Source organism: Megalops cyprinoides, chromosome 8 (genome assembly GCF_013368585.1).
Source record: "Megalops cyprinoides isolate fMegCyp1 chromosome 8, fMegCyp1.pri, whole genome shotgun sequence".
NCBI lineage: Eukaryota > Metazoa > Chordata > Actinopteri > Elopiformes > Megalopidae > Megalops > Megalops cyprinoides.
The window spans coordinates 8,476,257-8,494,347 of record NC_050590.1 but is presented as its reverse complement, the minus strand read 5'-3'; the positions used below and the strand labels follow the sequence as shown (position 1 = coordinate 8,494,347).

The 18,091-nt window shown below is 38.6% G+C and overlaps 2 protein-coding genes across 2 annotated transcripts; both read right to left on the bottom strand.

Moving 5' to 3' along the window:
* Positions 1 to 58: 58 nt before the first annotated feature.
* On the bottom strand, positions 59 to 9,612 carry LOC118781907 (isocitrate dehydrogenase [NAD] subunit alpha, mitochondrial). The gene is made up of 11 exons (XM_036535051.1): positions 9,546 to 9,612; positions 6,316 to 6,378; positions 5,495 to 5,578; positions 4,976 to 5,090; positions 4,679 to 4,866; positions 3,605 to 3,738; positions 2,922 to 3,024; positions 2,773 to 2,837; positions 2,438 to 2,522; positions 1,892 to 2,044; positions 59 to 1,134 (listed from the first exon to the last, which is right to left on the bottom strand). The coding sequence occupies exons 1-11, from the start codon at positions 9,570 to 9,572 to the stop codon at positions 1,048 to 1,050; spliced, it is 1,104 nt and encodes a 367-aa protein (XP_036390944.1). The 5' UTR covers positions 9,573 to 9,612; the 3' UTR covers positions 59 to 1,047.
* Positions 9,613 to 11,450: 1,838 nt separating this feature from the next.
* Positions 11,451 to 16,537, bottom strand: LOC118782425 (leucine-rich repeat-containing protein 61-like). The gene is made up of 9 exons (XM_036535782.1): positions 16,371 to 16,537; positions 14,873 to 14,968; positions 14,613 to 14,759; positions 14,319 to 14,379; positions 14,030 to 14,115; positions 13,568 to 13,633; positions 12,964 to 13,032; positions 12,369 to 12,494; positions 11,451 to 11,819 (listed from the first exon to the last, which is right to left on the bottom strand). Exons 1-9 carry the CDS (start codon positions 16,396 to 16,398, stop codon positions 11,713 to 11,715), a joined length of 786 nt encoding a protein of 261 aa, XP_036391675.1. The 5' UTR covers positions 16,399 to 16,537; the 3' UTR covers positions 11,451 to 11,712.
* Between the last annotated feature and the right edge of the window lie 1,554 nt (positions 16,538 to 18,091).

Below are 18,091 nucleotides of genomic sequence, written 5' to 3'. Positions count from 1 at the left end.
TGTTGCTGTTGGTGAGGTTTCTCTAAATACACAATTCAAAGTAGACTTTAGTTTGGGTTTGATTGTTTCTGAGAAGGAACACAGTAATCAGGGTTCACTGATCTGAAACAATGTAGACCTGTTCCATTGCTTTGTTGATGTCATGCTTGGTCTGAACTGAAATCTGCTCCACTCTTAAGACTGGATGTAACAGCTGAACATTTTTACACCTGCTTAAAAATGGCAGTGGAGTAAATGATTAAATTTAGATCTGATGCCTTCCCCTACCCAAGAAGACAATGTGTCATACTACATAATATTTTCATTTGAACAGCCGTCCCCTGATCAATCCCCTAACCATCCCTAAGTGGGGGAATTAAGACCCATGATATAGTAAAAACATTGTTACTCATTTACAAACCCCTGTACGGTGAATCTAATTTGCTTGGGTGAGAAGGAAACATGTTTGATTTTGAAAATGCCCATATTATAACTTGTTTATTATACTCGTATACTCATAGCAAATGAGCTCACAATAGAGGAAACTTCATTCAAAATATCTAACTTTTTAGGTAATGAATTCTGAAACCAGTTGAGTTACATCCACACTGACCAATCAGCACACAGCTCAACAAAGACCACATAGTAAAATATCTCGGACCAAAGGCCGAAATCAGACAATAAATAGAGAACATTTAAGCAGATATATATATATATATATATTTTTTTTTAACAAAGGAAAATATCTCACAATCACATTAACCGAAGGACCACAGTGCAGAATGTAAGACGGTACTTTGTGTTTTGGTTGGAAAATAAAACATTCAGGAGGTCATCCCACAGGAGTCATTCTGTTTCCGTACCAACATTATATTATGTTATTATGTATGTACTGACATATATATACACACATGTGTATGTGTATACATACACATACATACACACACACACATGCAGCGTATACACTCAATTTTGTGCGTCAATTTTTCGAATGATATGAAGCTTGATTTGTTGTAGTGCTTCAGGCTGGAGCCCAAACACAGCTGATATTGCCTCCAGTAAGCATCATCACTGATCCATGTCCTGGACTCTTCGGCAGATTTCTTGTGTAAACTCAGAACATTTGGAGTTTCCACCGAGGTCTTTGGTCAGAACCTGGGAGGGGAACAAACAGTAGAAAATGTCACACCTCACGTTAAACACAGTTTGGAATACTTAGGCACACAAGGCAACACAACATTGTTCTGTGTGAAATTAAAACCAAGGGAGAGTGATTGGATGAAGAGTGCTAAGCATGCATGAATCAGCCTTAAAGAGAACTTCGAGTTACTGTGTGTTTGGTATGTCCAACTACACATGTTGCCTGGGACATTTTTCAAATCATCTGGAATTATCAAAAATCCTTCATTTACTTTCAACCTCCAAATGTTAATAAGTTGAGAATGACAATTAAACAGAGACAGACTGATATTTTTCTAAATAGACCCAAATAGTAGCCATGCAGTACCAGTCAAAAGTTAGGTACTCCTGCTCATAGAGGGGCTTTTCTTTATTTTTACTTTTTTCCGCATAATACTCAAGACATCAAAACTATGAAACAACACCGTTAGAATTATGCAGTGACCAAAAAAAGTGTTAAACAAATCAAAACTATCTTATATTTAATATTCTTCAAAATAGTCAAAATCATTTTTTTTTAATGAAACATTTTTGGAATATAAATAGCGAAGTTGATGCCTAAGAAACAAATTTCAAGCATGTGTCCTTGAATGCATGTTTTCAACGATCTTAATCAGGTACATCCAAATTTTTGACTGGTACTATAGGTGCCATTTAATTCCAACACATCCTCATATTCCTCAGTGGTAAGTCACAGGAAACTACACAGCAGCCCTGACATGCAGAACCCCACCTTCTTGTCTCTGATGGTGTCAAAGCAAGCAGTCTCGATCTTCTTAGCATAGCTGTGTAGCCCCATGTGCCGCAGCATCATGACGGCACTGAGCAGGAGGGCAGTGGGATTGGCCAGGTCCTTGCCTGCAATGTCCGGTGCGGTTCCATGGACCTGGGAGGGACAAAGGTTGCATTTAAAAAGCTACCACTCCTACCAAGGAGGACAGTCATTAAGCAGAATTAACTCTCAAAATCAGACTTAAAGCAATATGAAAGGATCCTTATTCACATTAGTTAACCAAAGAGTTGCAGGTTTGATTCCCCACTGGGGCACTTAAGCCACAATTGAATCAGTACATCTGTACAAATTGATAACTTGTATTAAGTGCAAGCTTCGCAAGTCACTCTAGATAAGAATGTCCGCTAAATGACAGTAATATGCTTTAATATTTCCATGTGCCAAGCATTACTGCTGACAGCTGATGGAGAACATTTGTGCACCTATTGTGCATCACACTGGTCAACAATCTACTTGTAGGTGAGTAAGAAGCGATATTCCACATACCGACTCAAATATGGCAACACCGTTGGCTCCAATGTTGCCACTAGGTGTCACTCCCAGACCACCTATCAGCCCAGCACACAGATCACTAAAAAGAAAACACACTCTCACTTACTGCCGGCAAGACACTGCAACAATATCATTCTCAGATGGCTGTTGACTACATATTACTATGGACTGGGTCGATGTACGTTTCAGTTCAGTTTGATTCAGGACCACCTGCTGTAATGAACAAATGTATATGCATTTTTTCCAGATATGGTTAAAACACATTTTTATTGCAAATGTCATGACCCTGTGCAAGTGTGAACCTGTGTGGTTGTGAATGCTGAACATACCTCAAAATATCACCATACAGATTTGGCATCACCAGCACATCAAACTGTGTGGGATCTTGTACCATCTAAAAGGGAAAAAATGATATTCAGTTTGGGATGTCCCAAGTTTACAGCTGAAAGTAAGGTGTAGGAAAAGAGAACGTGCATACGTTTAGGCAAACGGTGTCCAGGTACATTTCTGTGAATTTCACATCCTTGTAGTTTTCAGCCACCTCTCTGCACTTCCGCAGAAACAGTCCATCAGACATGCGCCTGGAATAAAGGAAGTGAAGGACAAGGAAGATGCATTTATTCACCTTAATTCAACAATGTTTTAAAGGGTGAAAATGGAAAAAATATTGAATATGTTGTGCTTTGCCTTAGCAGAAACGTATTTGGAAAAGGAAAGGACCCAGTTATATATTTGAGACATTCTTCACATAACTCCTCAATGACATATGCAAATCACCAATCACTAATTCATGAATGATGAATCAGCATTTAATTCCTATCTGCAAGCAACAAATGCATTTTTCATTTCAACAGCAGCCTTCAAAGAATGTACACATGGCTGTCCTGACCCACTAAAAACTTCCTGAACTATTAAAGGTCCTTTCAGTTTGTCACCATGCAGTGTGTGTTATTTTCCAATTCAAACCAATTCATAGCCCCCCCCCCCCCCCCCCCAATTATTACATTACAGAATGTTAAGTTGATCATAGATATTTACAGCTGTTTCTCCATGTACAGCAAGTTCCTGAAGTTGTCTATGCACAACACAAGATCTGGGTCTGTACTTAACTCACTGAACCGGTTGCATAATTATGGTCTTTCAGTTCAAAATTATACTTACATAATGTTGGCTTTGTGAACAGCCGTGACACTGGTTCTTTGGTTATTCCTGGCGTACTCAAATGCATACTCAGCAATGCGTCTGCTGGCCTCCTCAGTGATGAGCTTAATGCTCTGTACGACTCCCTCAACAATCTGTAATACAGAAGGGAAACAGGAGCATCTGAATCCTACTACTCAAAATATATGACCAGAGGAACAGTGTGACCCACTTCACATGATCTACAGGTGAGATAATTAATATGTAACGATGCAATACAACAGGTTGATGGACACTGAACAAGGGGTTCATGGGTAAAATAAAAAAAAACTATTATAACTGACAACAAAAATACAGCATTCTACCTTAAAAGAGTCTTAAGTATGCCAGTATGCTGCAGTAACTGTCATTAGTTTTAAAAATGCATCACATCTATATTACTTACGCAAGACAAAAAAAACCTAGTCCTTGGCAGATTTGGTAAAGTAGTTTATGCAGACGGTGATGCCCCACAGATAGTTGAGGAGTTAGCACGCACCGCATTCACTTGCTACACGAACTGACGGAACAGACAGTCGATACGAGCAAGAATGCGGTGAACACAGATGTTCTCACAGTTGAATTTTGGGGAAGAAAAGATGGGTGGAGGGTATTTAACTCTTGCTTTGTGAGTCTTATTTCTATTTTCTTACCTAGTGGAAAAAATGGGCCTGAAAAACAAGCTGTGTGCTCTCTCCAATGCTGCTAGCACTGTGTGAGAGACTATGAGAGAGAATTAAATGCACAGGTGCATGTGGATTCGGCCACCTCTGGGGCATAAATACTTACATAAGTCAACCTAACATTTATTTCTTTTAGGTTTTTTTATTTAAAGTACTTAAAATTACACAGTAGAAGAAAGACCAAAAAATACTCTGGCATTTAAATAGTATGTTTCATGGAGTAAAAATGGTCAGGGGGCATGAAAATAAAAAGGTGTGAGGAGTTTTTTTATTATTATTTCAATTCAGGCACATTTCATTTGAGACAGTACACTTTGCCTGTTTTTATTTTTGTTCAGTCAAAACTGCAGGGGCTATTAAATGAGGTACGAACCACATGCTCAATCCCGCTGTACTCTCCTTCCGTGTTCTCGCGGATGGTGACCAGGTCCACGTCAGTGTATGGGGTCTTGTAGCCCTCGATGGACACGCATGGACGCACATTGGCGTAGAGGTCAAAGGTCTTTCTCAGCAGCAGATTCATCGAGGGGTGTCCAGCCGCAATTGGTGTCTTCAAAGGTCCTGCACACCAAATGCATTACGCTTACTGAACCTTGATTGGTTCAGTAAGCTGAATGAACCAGCCCTTCATTTAAAGAGGATGTTTGAAAGGGGATGAATGCACAGATACCTTTCAGGCCGATCTTGCTCTTGTCCATGGATTCTTTTGCTTCAGGTGGAATCATCCACTTCCCGCCTGGTCCTTTAATAGCAGTGACATTTCTCTCCTCCCACTGGACTGGGGCCTAAATAAAAGGGAGAAGACATTCAGATGCATATTCACCCAGCAGTTCACAATGACCATATCAAGCTTTATCCTTTACTTCCCTTTAAAAATGGCTGTGTATGCAATGTGCACCACACCTCTGAAAAAATCTTCAAACATGAATTAACTTAAATTGCATTTGTCCTCTACTAAATAAACTTTTCCTCCATTACGAAACAAAGACAGATTGAGAAATATATGAAACATACTGAGAAATTATTGGGGAAAATGAACTTAATACTTCTTGTTCTCTCACACCTATTCCACCTTTAACACACTCAGTCACCTCAAGAAATGCCTAAATTAAAAAAACCTAATTCAAGGCATTTTCCATGACATAAAATGGAGTTAAAGATACTAAATTCTGTGCTTTTGGCAGCTTACTTTTGCAGCTTCGAATATCTTCACAACTGCACCAGAAATTTCTGGACCGATTCCATCTCCAGGGATTAATGTAACAGTCTGAATCTACAGGACAAAACAAAGCAAATACAACCATTACACCATCATCTGTAAGTCCTTCTATGTGTGAAAACAACTTGAACGCAAAGAATCAAGTACAAAGTGTTTAAATCAATATACAAATACAGAACAGAAAGTTCAGAATTTTAAAATAGTCGAGAAGAAAACCCTCTCTATTCTTCTCTCAGCTAAAACAGAGGAGAACAGCAACACGTCACTGCAATTCCCTGGTTCATACTGGGTTTCAAAAATCTGGAAAACACTCCCTAAAAAGATTCCAGGGCTTGCTTCCCCATGCTATCAAGCTGACCTTGTAGAAGGACAGAGTACAGTTTCTCATACATACTCTCAACAGTCTGGTACCTTCTCACAGTGAATCCATGTCTTAATATCACTATTTCATAGCATGTAAGCTGACAACAGTCCATGTCAGGCGTGTTGTTATGGACCATTTCGGCAATTTCCTATATTTTCTGCTCTAATGCAGACATGAGCACTTGTCTGAGAGCTTACAGGATGACACTGGCAAACAGAGTGAGCTGATCAGTGAACGCAAACGTATGAGTTTGGCTTGGCTGTGGCACAAATGTTACAAGTGTACAATACAGTCTTCCCTGAGACAAACAAAACCTGCTCAGGGGTTCTTTCTTTTTTGGAAGCATCTTGTCAAATGACACCAAGCACAAAATGCAAGAGGTCAGTGACCAGAAACAGACTGTTGCAGACTGTGAGGACTGACTTACCCCTCTGGTGAAGGTTCTTGTACCTGGAGCCTGGCTCTGCACGGCCCCTATGACACGGGATAACTATAGACAGAAGAATATTAAAAAATATATATATATATATATATCCAGAGACATTTATAAACAGGTTTCAGTAACACCTATATTACAAAGCCATGATCTATAGTTTTACCTTACAAATAGTCATGTGTACCTTATGGTCAAAGGATTCTTTACTCTAAAGACACTGTGATAGTAGCCTTGTGTGTGTACCAGTACCACCACTTTTTAAGGTAAATCCCATGACAGAAAAGATGAAAAATGTCAGAAACTCAAACTATTCAGTCACCACAGGCAGGCTGAGTAAGTTAACCCAACCTGCCTGTGGTGACTGAATAGTTTGAGTTTATGACATTTCTAGCCAAAAGATCCTGATTATCTGCCTGCACCCTAATGTGTATCATGGTGTGTGTGAATGTGTGTGAAAGTGAAATTACTTTGAAATTGATGCACAAACACAAACAGTAACACTGCAAAAGGTGGCAATTTTGTCCCGGAATAGGGGGGGGGGGGGGGGGGGGTTGTCTCTATACCAAACATCAACTGCAATGTACCATTTCCTTATTGATTAAACAAATCTTTGAAGCATCATGCAGCAAGCTCAAGGGCAGCTAACAGTGTTTTGACACTGACCAGTAAGGCTGGGACAACATATCGACTTATTATTATTATTATTAACTGTCTGACTTTTTCCACAGACTAAGCCAACATGAGCATAATAAATGCTACCAGCACTTTGCAGGGAGCTCACCAGCATGTGAGCTTCCTGCAAAGACAGCAGGAACTGTTTCTGCTGAATGGAACAATGAGAATATGTGGAAAAACTCAAAAAGGCGGAGCAGGATTCTGAACCATTGTGAGGTCGGTGAAAGCTTGCACTGGGCAAACTTGTCAGCTGATGACAACTGATGTAAAAATACCTTTTTACTCCAACAAGGTGAAGTACCTCTAGGTACCTCTAGGTACACTAAGGATAAAGTCATCCAATGGAAATGCAATGTTGACTGTTTGAGACTTGGTCAATTGGCACAAATATGCATTCCAGCAGCATCAGTTCCTCACAAAATGGTGACTGACAGTTTTTCAAATACTTGTCATTTATTTAATATATGAAGATATATCACCAAAAGGGCTTACTGTCCCAGCCTTTACAATGACCAACACTTAATATTTATATTTGTAAAGCTATAAGTGCATACATGAACATGCAAAGCCAGCAATGACCAGGGATTAATCAGCACTGTGTCGGTGCCTGATCTGAAATTACATTCTCTACTGTGACATACATCCAGTCACAGCAATTTGATTTACCCTAAGAACACGAAACAAATTAAACAATCCACAAACCCTTGTTTCTTAATATTAACACTTCTGTCAAGATACAGCTTTGCTGGAGAATACAAGGGCATTAATTCATGGTTCAAAATCAAAGGGGTGCAGTTATTGCATAGACCCCAGTCAGCCCTGAATTGTAATTTAAAACCCCACAGCGTGGCTTTTGAACAATAGAGACACACAAAAGCAATACAAAGGACACACATTTTCAACACACTTGCTTGTTGGAAGTTCATATTTTACCCCTGGCATGTTTTCAACATGGAAAATTGCAAACGCGGGGTCTTTAATAAAATATCTGGACACAACACTCACTAAACGTGTGGTCCTAGACTAGGGCGTGTTAGGGTCTTCCAAATATACCCCTCTGTCAAGAGGAAAAGAATGACTGCTCAGTGCTTATGTTACTCCAAGGAAGCCATATCACTTCAAAGCAGGGTGTACTTCACATGTCTGCAAAACGTCCATGCTTGTTGTTTCGACAAATGTAAGGGTTTGTCCATTTTTGGATGTCTCAGTGCGTAGTGACTCAAACTTACACAATGTATCTTGGTATCCTTACAGCTCAATATCCAAACACAAAATTTTAGCTGGAATTCTTTGAAGCATTATATACCGTTGTTCTACAACACATGGTTAAAATGTTACAACGCAATTCTCCTTTGCAGCGATGCCACCACAAACGAATTCACAGGGACACTCAATAGAGGACAGGCTAACGCAATGTGTGCGAGTTGGCAGCCTTGCTTCTGTGACTATGGTAACGAGTCGAGAAAATACCAAAAGCATGCGGAGTCATGTTTCAGTGGTATTCTGCAATAGTGACTGACATGACTACTACAGCCAACTTGAAATCGGTGTGCAGGAATATTAACCAACGTCGACATTATGCAATTTAGCATTTCCAAATTAACACTCGACTGCCCGTCCGTACATCTTGGTACCTTTGGCATTGGTTGTGCGGATATCATGTGTTATACATATGCTGAAGTGACCTTGGCTTCACTGGGATGGGGGATTAGCTAGCTTGCTATGGCGATCAGCAAATAGCTAGCTAGCTAGCTCTTATTTGCGAATGACGAATTAGCCTGAACAACTGTTAAATCAAATCACACCATATGTTTTATGCAATCGAAAGGCACACATGGCCAATTTAGCTAGCTAGCTAACTATATCTGTCAGGCTAAATTGACGATAAGATGCTAGCAAGCTAGATTCTATTTGAAATCTTACTTCCTGTGTCTGGGAATTACTCTTGTCAGTAAGTCGTAACCCAAATTTTCCCAGAAGATTTATGATCTGCAAAATGTCAAATACATAGTTTATTAACGTTTCCAGCATTTAAAACCCGGCTTGCTAGCTAGCTAATTGGCCGAAGTTACAGCTAGCCACATCACATCGCAATCCACGCAATTAGTCTACATCAATACAGATGTTAGGTTAGCTTTCTGGAGAGGCCGTCAATTGTCAATCCCTGAATCACACATGTTAATTAGTTGGCTAGCCAACTAACTAGTTAACGGCTTGCTAAGGGCATGACCAGCTTCACTTGAAAATTCATGCGAAAAGACATTCAGGTCCGCAGGTGAAAACGAGTTGGTGAGCAGGTTCTCGCATCTACTCAGTTTAGTTACTCAGTTAGCAGGATATTTCTGCAGCACATAAAACGTGGGAAACCCGAGTGAAGGACACGGACACGGGCCTCTATGGAATTCCTCCCACATTGCTTTCAACACCTTCACCTAGCTAGCTAGCATTATCAGTGATGTAAATCACAGAGCATTAAATCTAACTAGGAAATGTAGTTGACATAGCAAAGTCTGTGTTCCGCTCACAGTATATAACCATTCCCTTACCGTTGACCTCAACGCGTTCCCAGCCATTCTCACAGACACGTTTGGACCTGCTTAGCTAATCCAAGGCTCTGACCACATCTGAAAGCACAGAGGGAGCTCTCCAGTGCTTGACAGTGACTGCATGTAAGGTTGCCAGATTTTTAAAAACAACTCCCGTTCGGTGATTACAATCAGTTCTCACTCTCACTCTATTTGTCAACTATATATGTGTCTCCGACTGCGTCTGTGCCATACTCCATGAACAATTCGCCCACTCTTAATTAAAAAGTGTCCAACGATCTCTTAATCAAATCACCCCGTAGGAATATTTTCACATTTCTTTTTTATTTGATAGGTCAAGTTAAAATATATGCAACTGTTCTTTCCATCTGTTTTTATCGTAACTGATTTCCAACCACTGATTTTGCCACCAAAACGGATATTTCAAAAGATTTGAGTGTAAATGGGTGTGCAGCATGCATTTAATGAAATCAGTGAACGTCTAACAACGTTCTCATAATTTTCCTACGATATAGAAAAGATTTGCAGTACCAAGCCTGACTGACAGTTTTCTTGTTATTTGCAAAAAGGACATCAACATCTTACATGAAAACTCATGAAAAGAATACCAGCATGGTCATGATATCTACAACAAATGAACGATCCTACAAACAACAAGAAAATTTTATTTGTTCCAGACAGGAAAAAAATATTAAAATTGCAAAAAAAAAAAAAAAACAATTATCGTGTGATGGTCTCATATTTTCCACAGTCTAATCCCTTTTTAACTGTATTTATTGATAGTGCAGGTAATATAAGCAGGCAAATCACGCAGTAAAATTAAAAACAAATAGTCTTTACTTTTGCCAAGTGAAGCTTCAACTTGAGTGGAGAAGCTTGCCAGTTTTGCCTGAGGGGATCATGTATTATTCCTATATGCTCATTGTAGCGCAGTGTGTAGTAGGCTAGGTATAACAGGAGTTTCTTATGCGAGCAAATCGAGATGCGTGCACCCGGATAATTTCTCCATGCAAAGGGTCACCACGATAGTTGGGGAATTCATACATGCCATGGCAACTCGTTTGGCACGCATCCCTTCCAGCACGAAAAACAATGAGTAATTTCTCCCCACCCACAAAGAGGGTCTCGGCAAGCGCGTTCCATGTCTACACGCGGCGTCATCAAAAAAGGCTTGCATCCCCTATCGGAGTGGAGGCTGCAGACCAGCAGTTGAGCGGCTCCTTTCTTCTGCAACTTATCTTAAGAGGAATGTACCTCTCATCTGAATTTATCAGTCATTGCAATTTTTTTACATGATAACAATTAACATGTTTTATTAAAATACTACAACTACTATAGCTAATGAATAATAATAATAATAATAATAATGTACTTTAAATATCCTTGAAAGACAGAAAAATGTGCATGCCGTAACAATTTGGATGCGTCCTAAGTCCCAAAAGAGAGCTAATTTGATCATTTTATATGCAGATACATGTCTGTAGGATATTTTGAAAGAAAGTACCTCAACAAACATTTTACCGGTTCCTAATAAGCAAGCTTCATCAGACTAAATTGATAACAAATAAGTTTTCATTTAATGTTTTTTTCTCCTCACAGAATATTTCACAACATTGAGGACATAATGTAGATACTTAGACAGATAGATAATTTAAGCAATAGAAGAAATGTATTTTTCATAACATTTGTGTATACTGAAGAAACTCTGAAATCTTTGAAATCACTCTTAAAGCAAACTCCAAGGGAGAAATGAAAATATTTCCAATGAAATCATCAATGCAATCAATTCATAAATACAGAAAAGCTTTGTCACTGTTCATATACAGTTTTAAAAAAATATAATAAGCTAGCACAATTCCACAAACTAAATAGCAGCATAGCTTTAAGCAAGACAAGTGGCTTGTGTTTTGTGCTTTGCGTGCAAGGTAAACAGCTGAACAGCATCCTGAGATGAGAACGGGTCCAACAGAGTACAGCAGTTGGGACTCCACTGAAATCTATGAACAGGACCCTGCCGCAGCACAGAAAGGATGTAAGGATTCCAGCATTAACGCTAATCACAAAAAATGCCTTGGGAGGACAAACTTGATTTAGGATACAACATCACTACACAGTTTTAATGTGTAAATGTCACAATGTTGTTCTTATGCAGCTAGATTTGCGGCTTTCACACTGCGTACTGCTTTGGCTGATTCTTGCCGCCGAGGGTCCTTTCGGAGTGAGTGATCATATGTGAAGCTTTGGTGTTCAGGAGTCGGCATTCGCTGAGAACATCTGCGGGGAAGGACAAAACCAAGTTTAACTGGTTGACTGATATTAGAGAGGTAAAGTACTGACAGTCTTTCCAGTCTTTACAGTTTTTTTTTAACTTTGCTCGTTCATCTTAAAGTTTGAACGCCATGTTTGCAAGCGCAAATTCTTTAACTACATGCCAATAAATATTGGTATGAATGGACACAGTAATGAATTGTCATTCAAAAACAGTATGTATTTGCACTCATTATCATAATGAGGTTGTTATATCACTCAGTTTGTTATAATTAAAATGAGTAGTATCAATAGAAACATGCACACCTAAATTTGTATCTAAGGGTGATGAGGAAAAATGCACATAGACCTCTACATATAACAAAAGAACTCTTAACATTGAGTATTGGAATAAATATGCCAAAACCTGTATTTTAATTACAAACAATTTGGTCAATTGACCTTTGAGTAAAATTGTATGTGCATATACATTTTTTGTATATATATACGTGACTTTCTTTCCCATAATGAAGACGACAAAGGCATTTCTACTAACCGTGGCAGGTCTAAACATACCGTTGAACTGTTTACAGGCCTCTTCAATGATAGCATTGCTGGACCTCTTTATTTCCCAGAAACCGTCTTCAACCCATGGTTTACAGTCAGCCAATTCCATCAGCTGCCCATTTTTATAGGTGCCAGCTGGGAAAGACAGGAAAGACTTTATGCACAGGGTTAGTAGTCATCTCACCATAATGTATGAATGCATTACAACATTGTTCCAACAGGAATTCAAATGTTCGGGGCAAGTCCACCAATACTGCTTGATTAAAATATAAAAATGAGGAAGCTTTCTTTGCTTCAGAACAACAAACATATTTCATGACTGATCAGTCATATTGTACATTGCATTGAAAACTGGGTATATGTGCATGTATGTGTAACAGATAGCAAATAAATACATGGCAATATATGCTTAGCATTTATAACAACCCATTCATCCACAGTCTGTGTTTTAGAGGTGCTGGACACTTGAGATCAGAGGTGATCTTAGTTGCCTGAGAATGGACCAGTTATTTGTTATCCTACCAAAATCGACAGCCTATAACTATGCAGTCTTTTCATTAAGTATTTATAGAAAGAAAAATTATGTAATTAATTAATCAAAAACCTTTAAGGGCTTCATCAATGTCTTTGCATAGCTGATAAAGCTCACTTCCTCGTCCCACCAATCTTTCACCTGCATTGAAATAAAATAGAATAGATTAAATAGATAGATTAAAAATAAGTAAACATGTAAATAGATAACTGAGACATATAATGTATACTGTGGACAAATTTGTAAAACAGTGCTTTTTCCTGTTGTCAGACCAAGGATTCCATAGTTCAAAGAACTTTGCAGAGAGTGATTTCATTTAATTGTCAGCATTAAGATTAAGTTAAAGTGGATGATTACAGTCCTAGATAGCATAGGTAACAACAGGGACAAAATTGGGGTGACCTGGATTGCAGGATCATACAGAGAGGCAAATAACTGAACATAGCAGATAATAATTTATTGTGTTTATTATTGTGTGTCAAGAATTTATTGTATTGTGTTTCAAACTTGGCCATTGTTCACGTTTAGACAGAATGGAAAGGTAAACCCAATATGCATTTTACCATACATACAGCACAGGTAACCATGGCAATAAAAAAGGAATTCATCTTAGGACTACTGAAAAGCTTGTCATGTACAACCACTCTAAGTCACAAAAAACTGTAAAAACACTTACCATCCAATACTTTGATGTTTGGGAACATTTCAAGAAGCATGTTTCTATATGATGGATTTTTACAAACTAAAAAAAGCAAAACAACATTATGCTTTTTTTTCAAAGGACTAACATTTCACCATGCAATCAATAAAATCTTATTTACCATGATGACTTTAACAGAAGAACTTACACAGACCATTTCACAAATTACACTCCAAACTAGCAATTCATGAGACACCCTACAAGAATACCTTACATACAATGATAATGATATAAATATGAACAATAAAAATCATTTGGTCCCACGAGGATGCAAAAACACAAAACACATTCTGTTCTAACCCAATTGTTAATTACAGATAAAACTCTACAAGCAAATTTAATTTATCTGTTAGTGTGACTAATATAATTAAACTAGCACATGATTTGTAGAATGATTAGGTAATAACAGCAAAATCTCACTGTTCACAAATTGCTTACCTGGATTGGTGTAATTATGGGTGTTGTCCTTTAATCGAATGTTTTCCAGATTCTTCATAGACTGAAGACATTGAAGGCTTTCAGTACTGAAATCACAGAGGTACAAAAAGGTACAAAAAACATTACTTTCACCAATGGAAGTTCTTAGAAATGTTCTTCAGCGGCACTGAAAGGTGACTTAAAGATGATAAACTTTGGATAACTTTAATAATTAATCTGGACTGGTGGTGTTTTCAAAAAGGCATCCATTTTTACTAAATGAAGTGGCATTGCTAAAAAAAGTAATTACCTGCTAATTAGGTTACCAGCAACATTTAGGCTCTGTAGACTTTCACAGCTGCAAATGGGTTCTGTAACCAAGATTTGTGAAGAGTATCATTAAGAATCAGTGAAACAGAGTAAGTTTGATGTGGTTTACCTTGAATTGTGTATAATACAAGAAACTGACTCAGATGTTACCAAGACACACAAGGATGTTACTGCAGTATTCAGCTGAAACCCTAACATAGCATAACCTACCAAGTAGAGACCTAACCTGACTGAAATAAAAACATCACTTTAAAAGGTAATACAGTATTCTTACCTAAATTTGAAATCCGATTGGCACACAGATTAAGCACACGAAGCAGTCTGAGAGAAGCCAGAGGAGTTAAATTTGTAATGTTATTCCCTGAGAGATCCAGCCTCTCCAAACTTTTGCAGTCTCCTATACATCCCAGATCAAATACACCTGTTAAAACAAAAGGAAGGACAACTAATGGGTTTAACTCTATCCAGCCTGGAATAAAAGCTTAATGCCAAAGACACAATAATGTTGTAAAACAGATTTGATGAAACTCCTACCAAGACTTCTGAGTTTAAGGAACAAAATTGACTCCAACTCAAATTCTCCTGTCCTGGACTTCAGCAACAAAGCTGTAATTTTCGTGAAGCTGGTTTCTGTAAAGACACAAGAATGCCACTGTGTGAACTTGCTCCAAATCAAGCAACGCTTTCCCTGTCCACCTGAGTAGCACAATACAAAAGTCAAGACTCATTTTTGCAGCAAAAAATATGTTGTAATAATGTTCCTCTTCAAGCCCCAGTGTATTCTGATTCACAATGCTGCAAGTCCACTGTATTATCCTATACGGCTACTGCTTACAAACATTTGAAGGCAAAAAAGACAAGGTTTTTTGAGGACACCAGTTGCTGTTGCTTTCACCTCCGAGGTTCATTAGAGGCCGATGACAAGTGTACTCTGCTTGAGCGCTGCTGTTTTTTTTTTCTCTTCTTGATGCTATGGGACAATAGCGAAGCGCCAACGTTTTTTTTCTGTGCTTGTGAGACAGGCTCGAAGACAGCGCCGATCACGTGTCTCCAAAGGCATCGAAGCGTTTAATTTTCTTTGTTGCGCTGGCGGTCTACCGACCTACGAACAGAATTATGAGTCACTCATTCCTATGCTATTTAATTAATTGACGGATTTTAAGGACTCACACTGAGTAAAAATTGCTTAAACTTAGAGTGTTATCATTAATACCGTAGAGCGCACCCATTTAAAGCGTCAATTAATGCGAATTTGGTGTGCATCATCATGCAAAAACCATCCATGCATTCTTATGTGAATGGTGATGACTGGAACGATGAAACGATGGACTGGAAGACTTTACCTGCAAACCTCAAATTAACACCTGTTTGCATTCGTTTAGATACCTTGTGTCAAACACATTAATTATTTATCTGTGCAGTCTCCTAACACTCTGTGTACCTTCTTGGTAAATATATCCTTTAAATAACCTATTTGGTTCACTTAAATAATGACAGAGGCCCGTAAATCAGTTCAGTAACTTAGTAGCAATATTCAGTAGTGTCGAATCACATATGATATCAACACAATTCGCTCTTTGTCTATATTTTTATAAAGTAGGCTACTCTTCATAAAATAATTCACTAACATTAACATATCTACAGATATATTATGAACATATTTGGCTTGATTGTACTGCGTGCATTCTGCAATAATGTAGCCATTTGCTGAATTTAAATTACCCATATTTACACGCCAAATTACACACGAGTCTACCAATGAAGATAGCTTGACTACGTATTAAAATATATATCGAACGATATTAAAATACCAACACAGTATCATAACCAGGATGACTTGCAGTCAATCATGGCCACAGTCCCTCGCTGGCAAAGCGAAAGAGCCTCTGTGCGTGAGAGGGCTCCCTTCCCATTCATTTTCCTCCAGACATCTTTGCCTTCTGTTGAATCGTTGTGGCGATCTACTAGAGAGCTCGTAGGAGCTGCTAATGTTACTCGCAAATAGCTACCGTTAGCTAGTTATAGCACGTACCTTGCTCTTTTTCTCTTCTGGTATCCATCCTCTGATCTCTACTGATAGGCGGATAGCTGTATGTAGCTACCACTTTGTTAGCAGGCGGAGCACCATACAAGAAAGGAACTTTCTAGCTACCTCTAGTCTAGACTGACTAGACAGACACGCTAGCTACAAAACGCATAGATTTTCTAAATTTTGTTGTCATCCTGTCCAGTATTTAATACGTCAGGTACAATAACTTGCTGGCTGTAATAGCTTCAGTGTTGGTTGGCTTGGTATGTTGAAAGCTAACTTAGCTAGCGAGATAAAGCTGCTCCGGCTAAGTTGTGACTATTGACTATTAGCTGGCAAGGTTGCTCGCTAAAAGGCAAAGGATTAACCGAGCGCTTGTTGCTTGCTACGATCTACAAATCGAATTGTATAACACACAGATCTGTTTGACGTGCCTTTGCAAAAAATAATAACTCACATTACAGAAGGCGCAAATAATTAAATAATTTACTTAACCTAACTGACACCCGGAAGTCAAGTTTCCTGGCTACATTTGTGTTTGAGTTCCTTGGTAACCGGGATATTGTCACGAACGCTGGTTATTTAGCGCAAATAATCATTGCAAAACGTTAAATTTTCAACACAGATCTTCGATTCACGAAAACGTATTGTGCCTTTACCATGTCCAGGACCCTGTCACCATAACCACCAGCAATATTACTCCAGATTGTATTCCTTTGGAATCCATATTTTTGCCAGCATAAGGAATACTTTGCTTTACTTGTCTTAACTGGCACTTTGAATACAATTATTTGAATGAATGACAAAGACCAATAACATACTACTATCCGAGTAAAAAGGATAATCATTGAAAATAGACTGCCGAATTTCATATGAAACACTACATTTCTGCTGATGTAGACCATATTTTGCACCCGCTCCAAATTTCGGTCTTTAAATATCAGACAAGCCTTTGGCCGTCATTCATTTAAGCAATAACATTCCTGAACTAAAATGCAGTGTTGACTTCCATCACTGCAATTACATTTTTATGAATGCACAACGTCTTGCAGTTTGTGATGTGATCTAAAGGTTTCAGGCAGCATAATGGAATTATGGAAAAGAATTTTATCTGTGACTATGAGATCAAATAACTAATCAGGACTTTAAATGTATGACAATTTGCTAAATATTCTTGAAACCAGTCCTGGTTTTTTGGTATGATTTTGTGATTGATCGCAGGCAGCAGTTCCAAAGTCATCTATATAGGAATTGTGAGGGCTGTTCTTTTCAACTTCAGTTCAAACTCAGCTCTGTAATTTCAGTTTAAAAGATAAATTGCAGAGCGGGGCAGACGTCAACGAACAGGACTAGAAGGCTGCAGGTTGCAATCACAGATTCAAATTGTGCAAGGTATTGTTAACGATCATTTTGTCCAAAATACATACAAATCTCTGTAAGCAGGCACGACTAAAGATGTCTTCTATACAAATACAAGCTGCAAATAGTAATAATAGAAAGCGCATCGATTATCGTAGTTTTGTTTAGCCTACGGCTGATCGCCTTTCACAGTGGTGAGCTTCTCGGAGAGTGGGCGTTACAGCGCCTGTTTCGATGTAACCTCCCTAATATTACTACACGGAAATCACGTACATTTACGTTAGTACGGCGTGCTGAGATCAGAGCGATGGCTGACTGGTACGCCATGGATTTCGTAAATATGCATTTATAGGCGCCACCCTGTG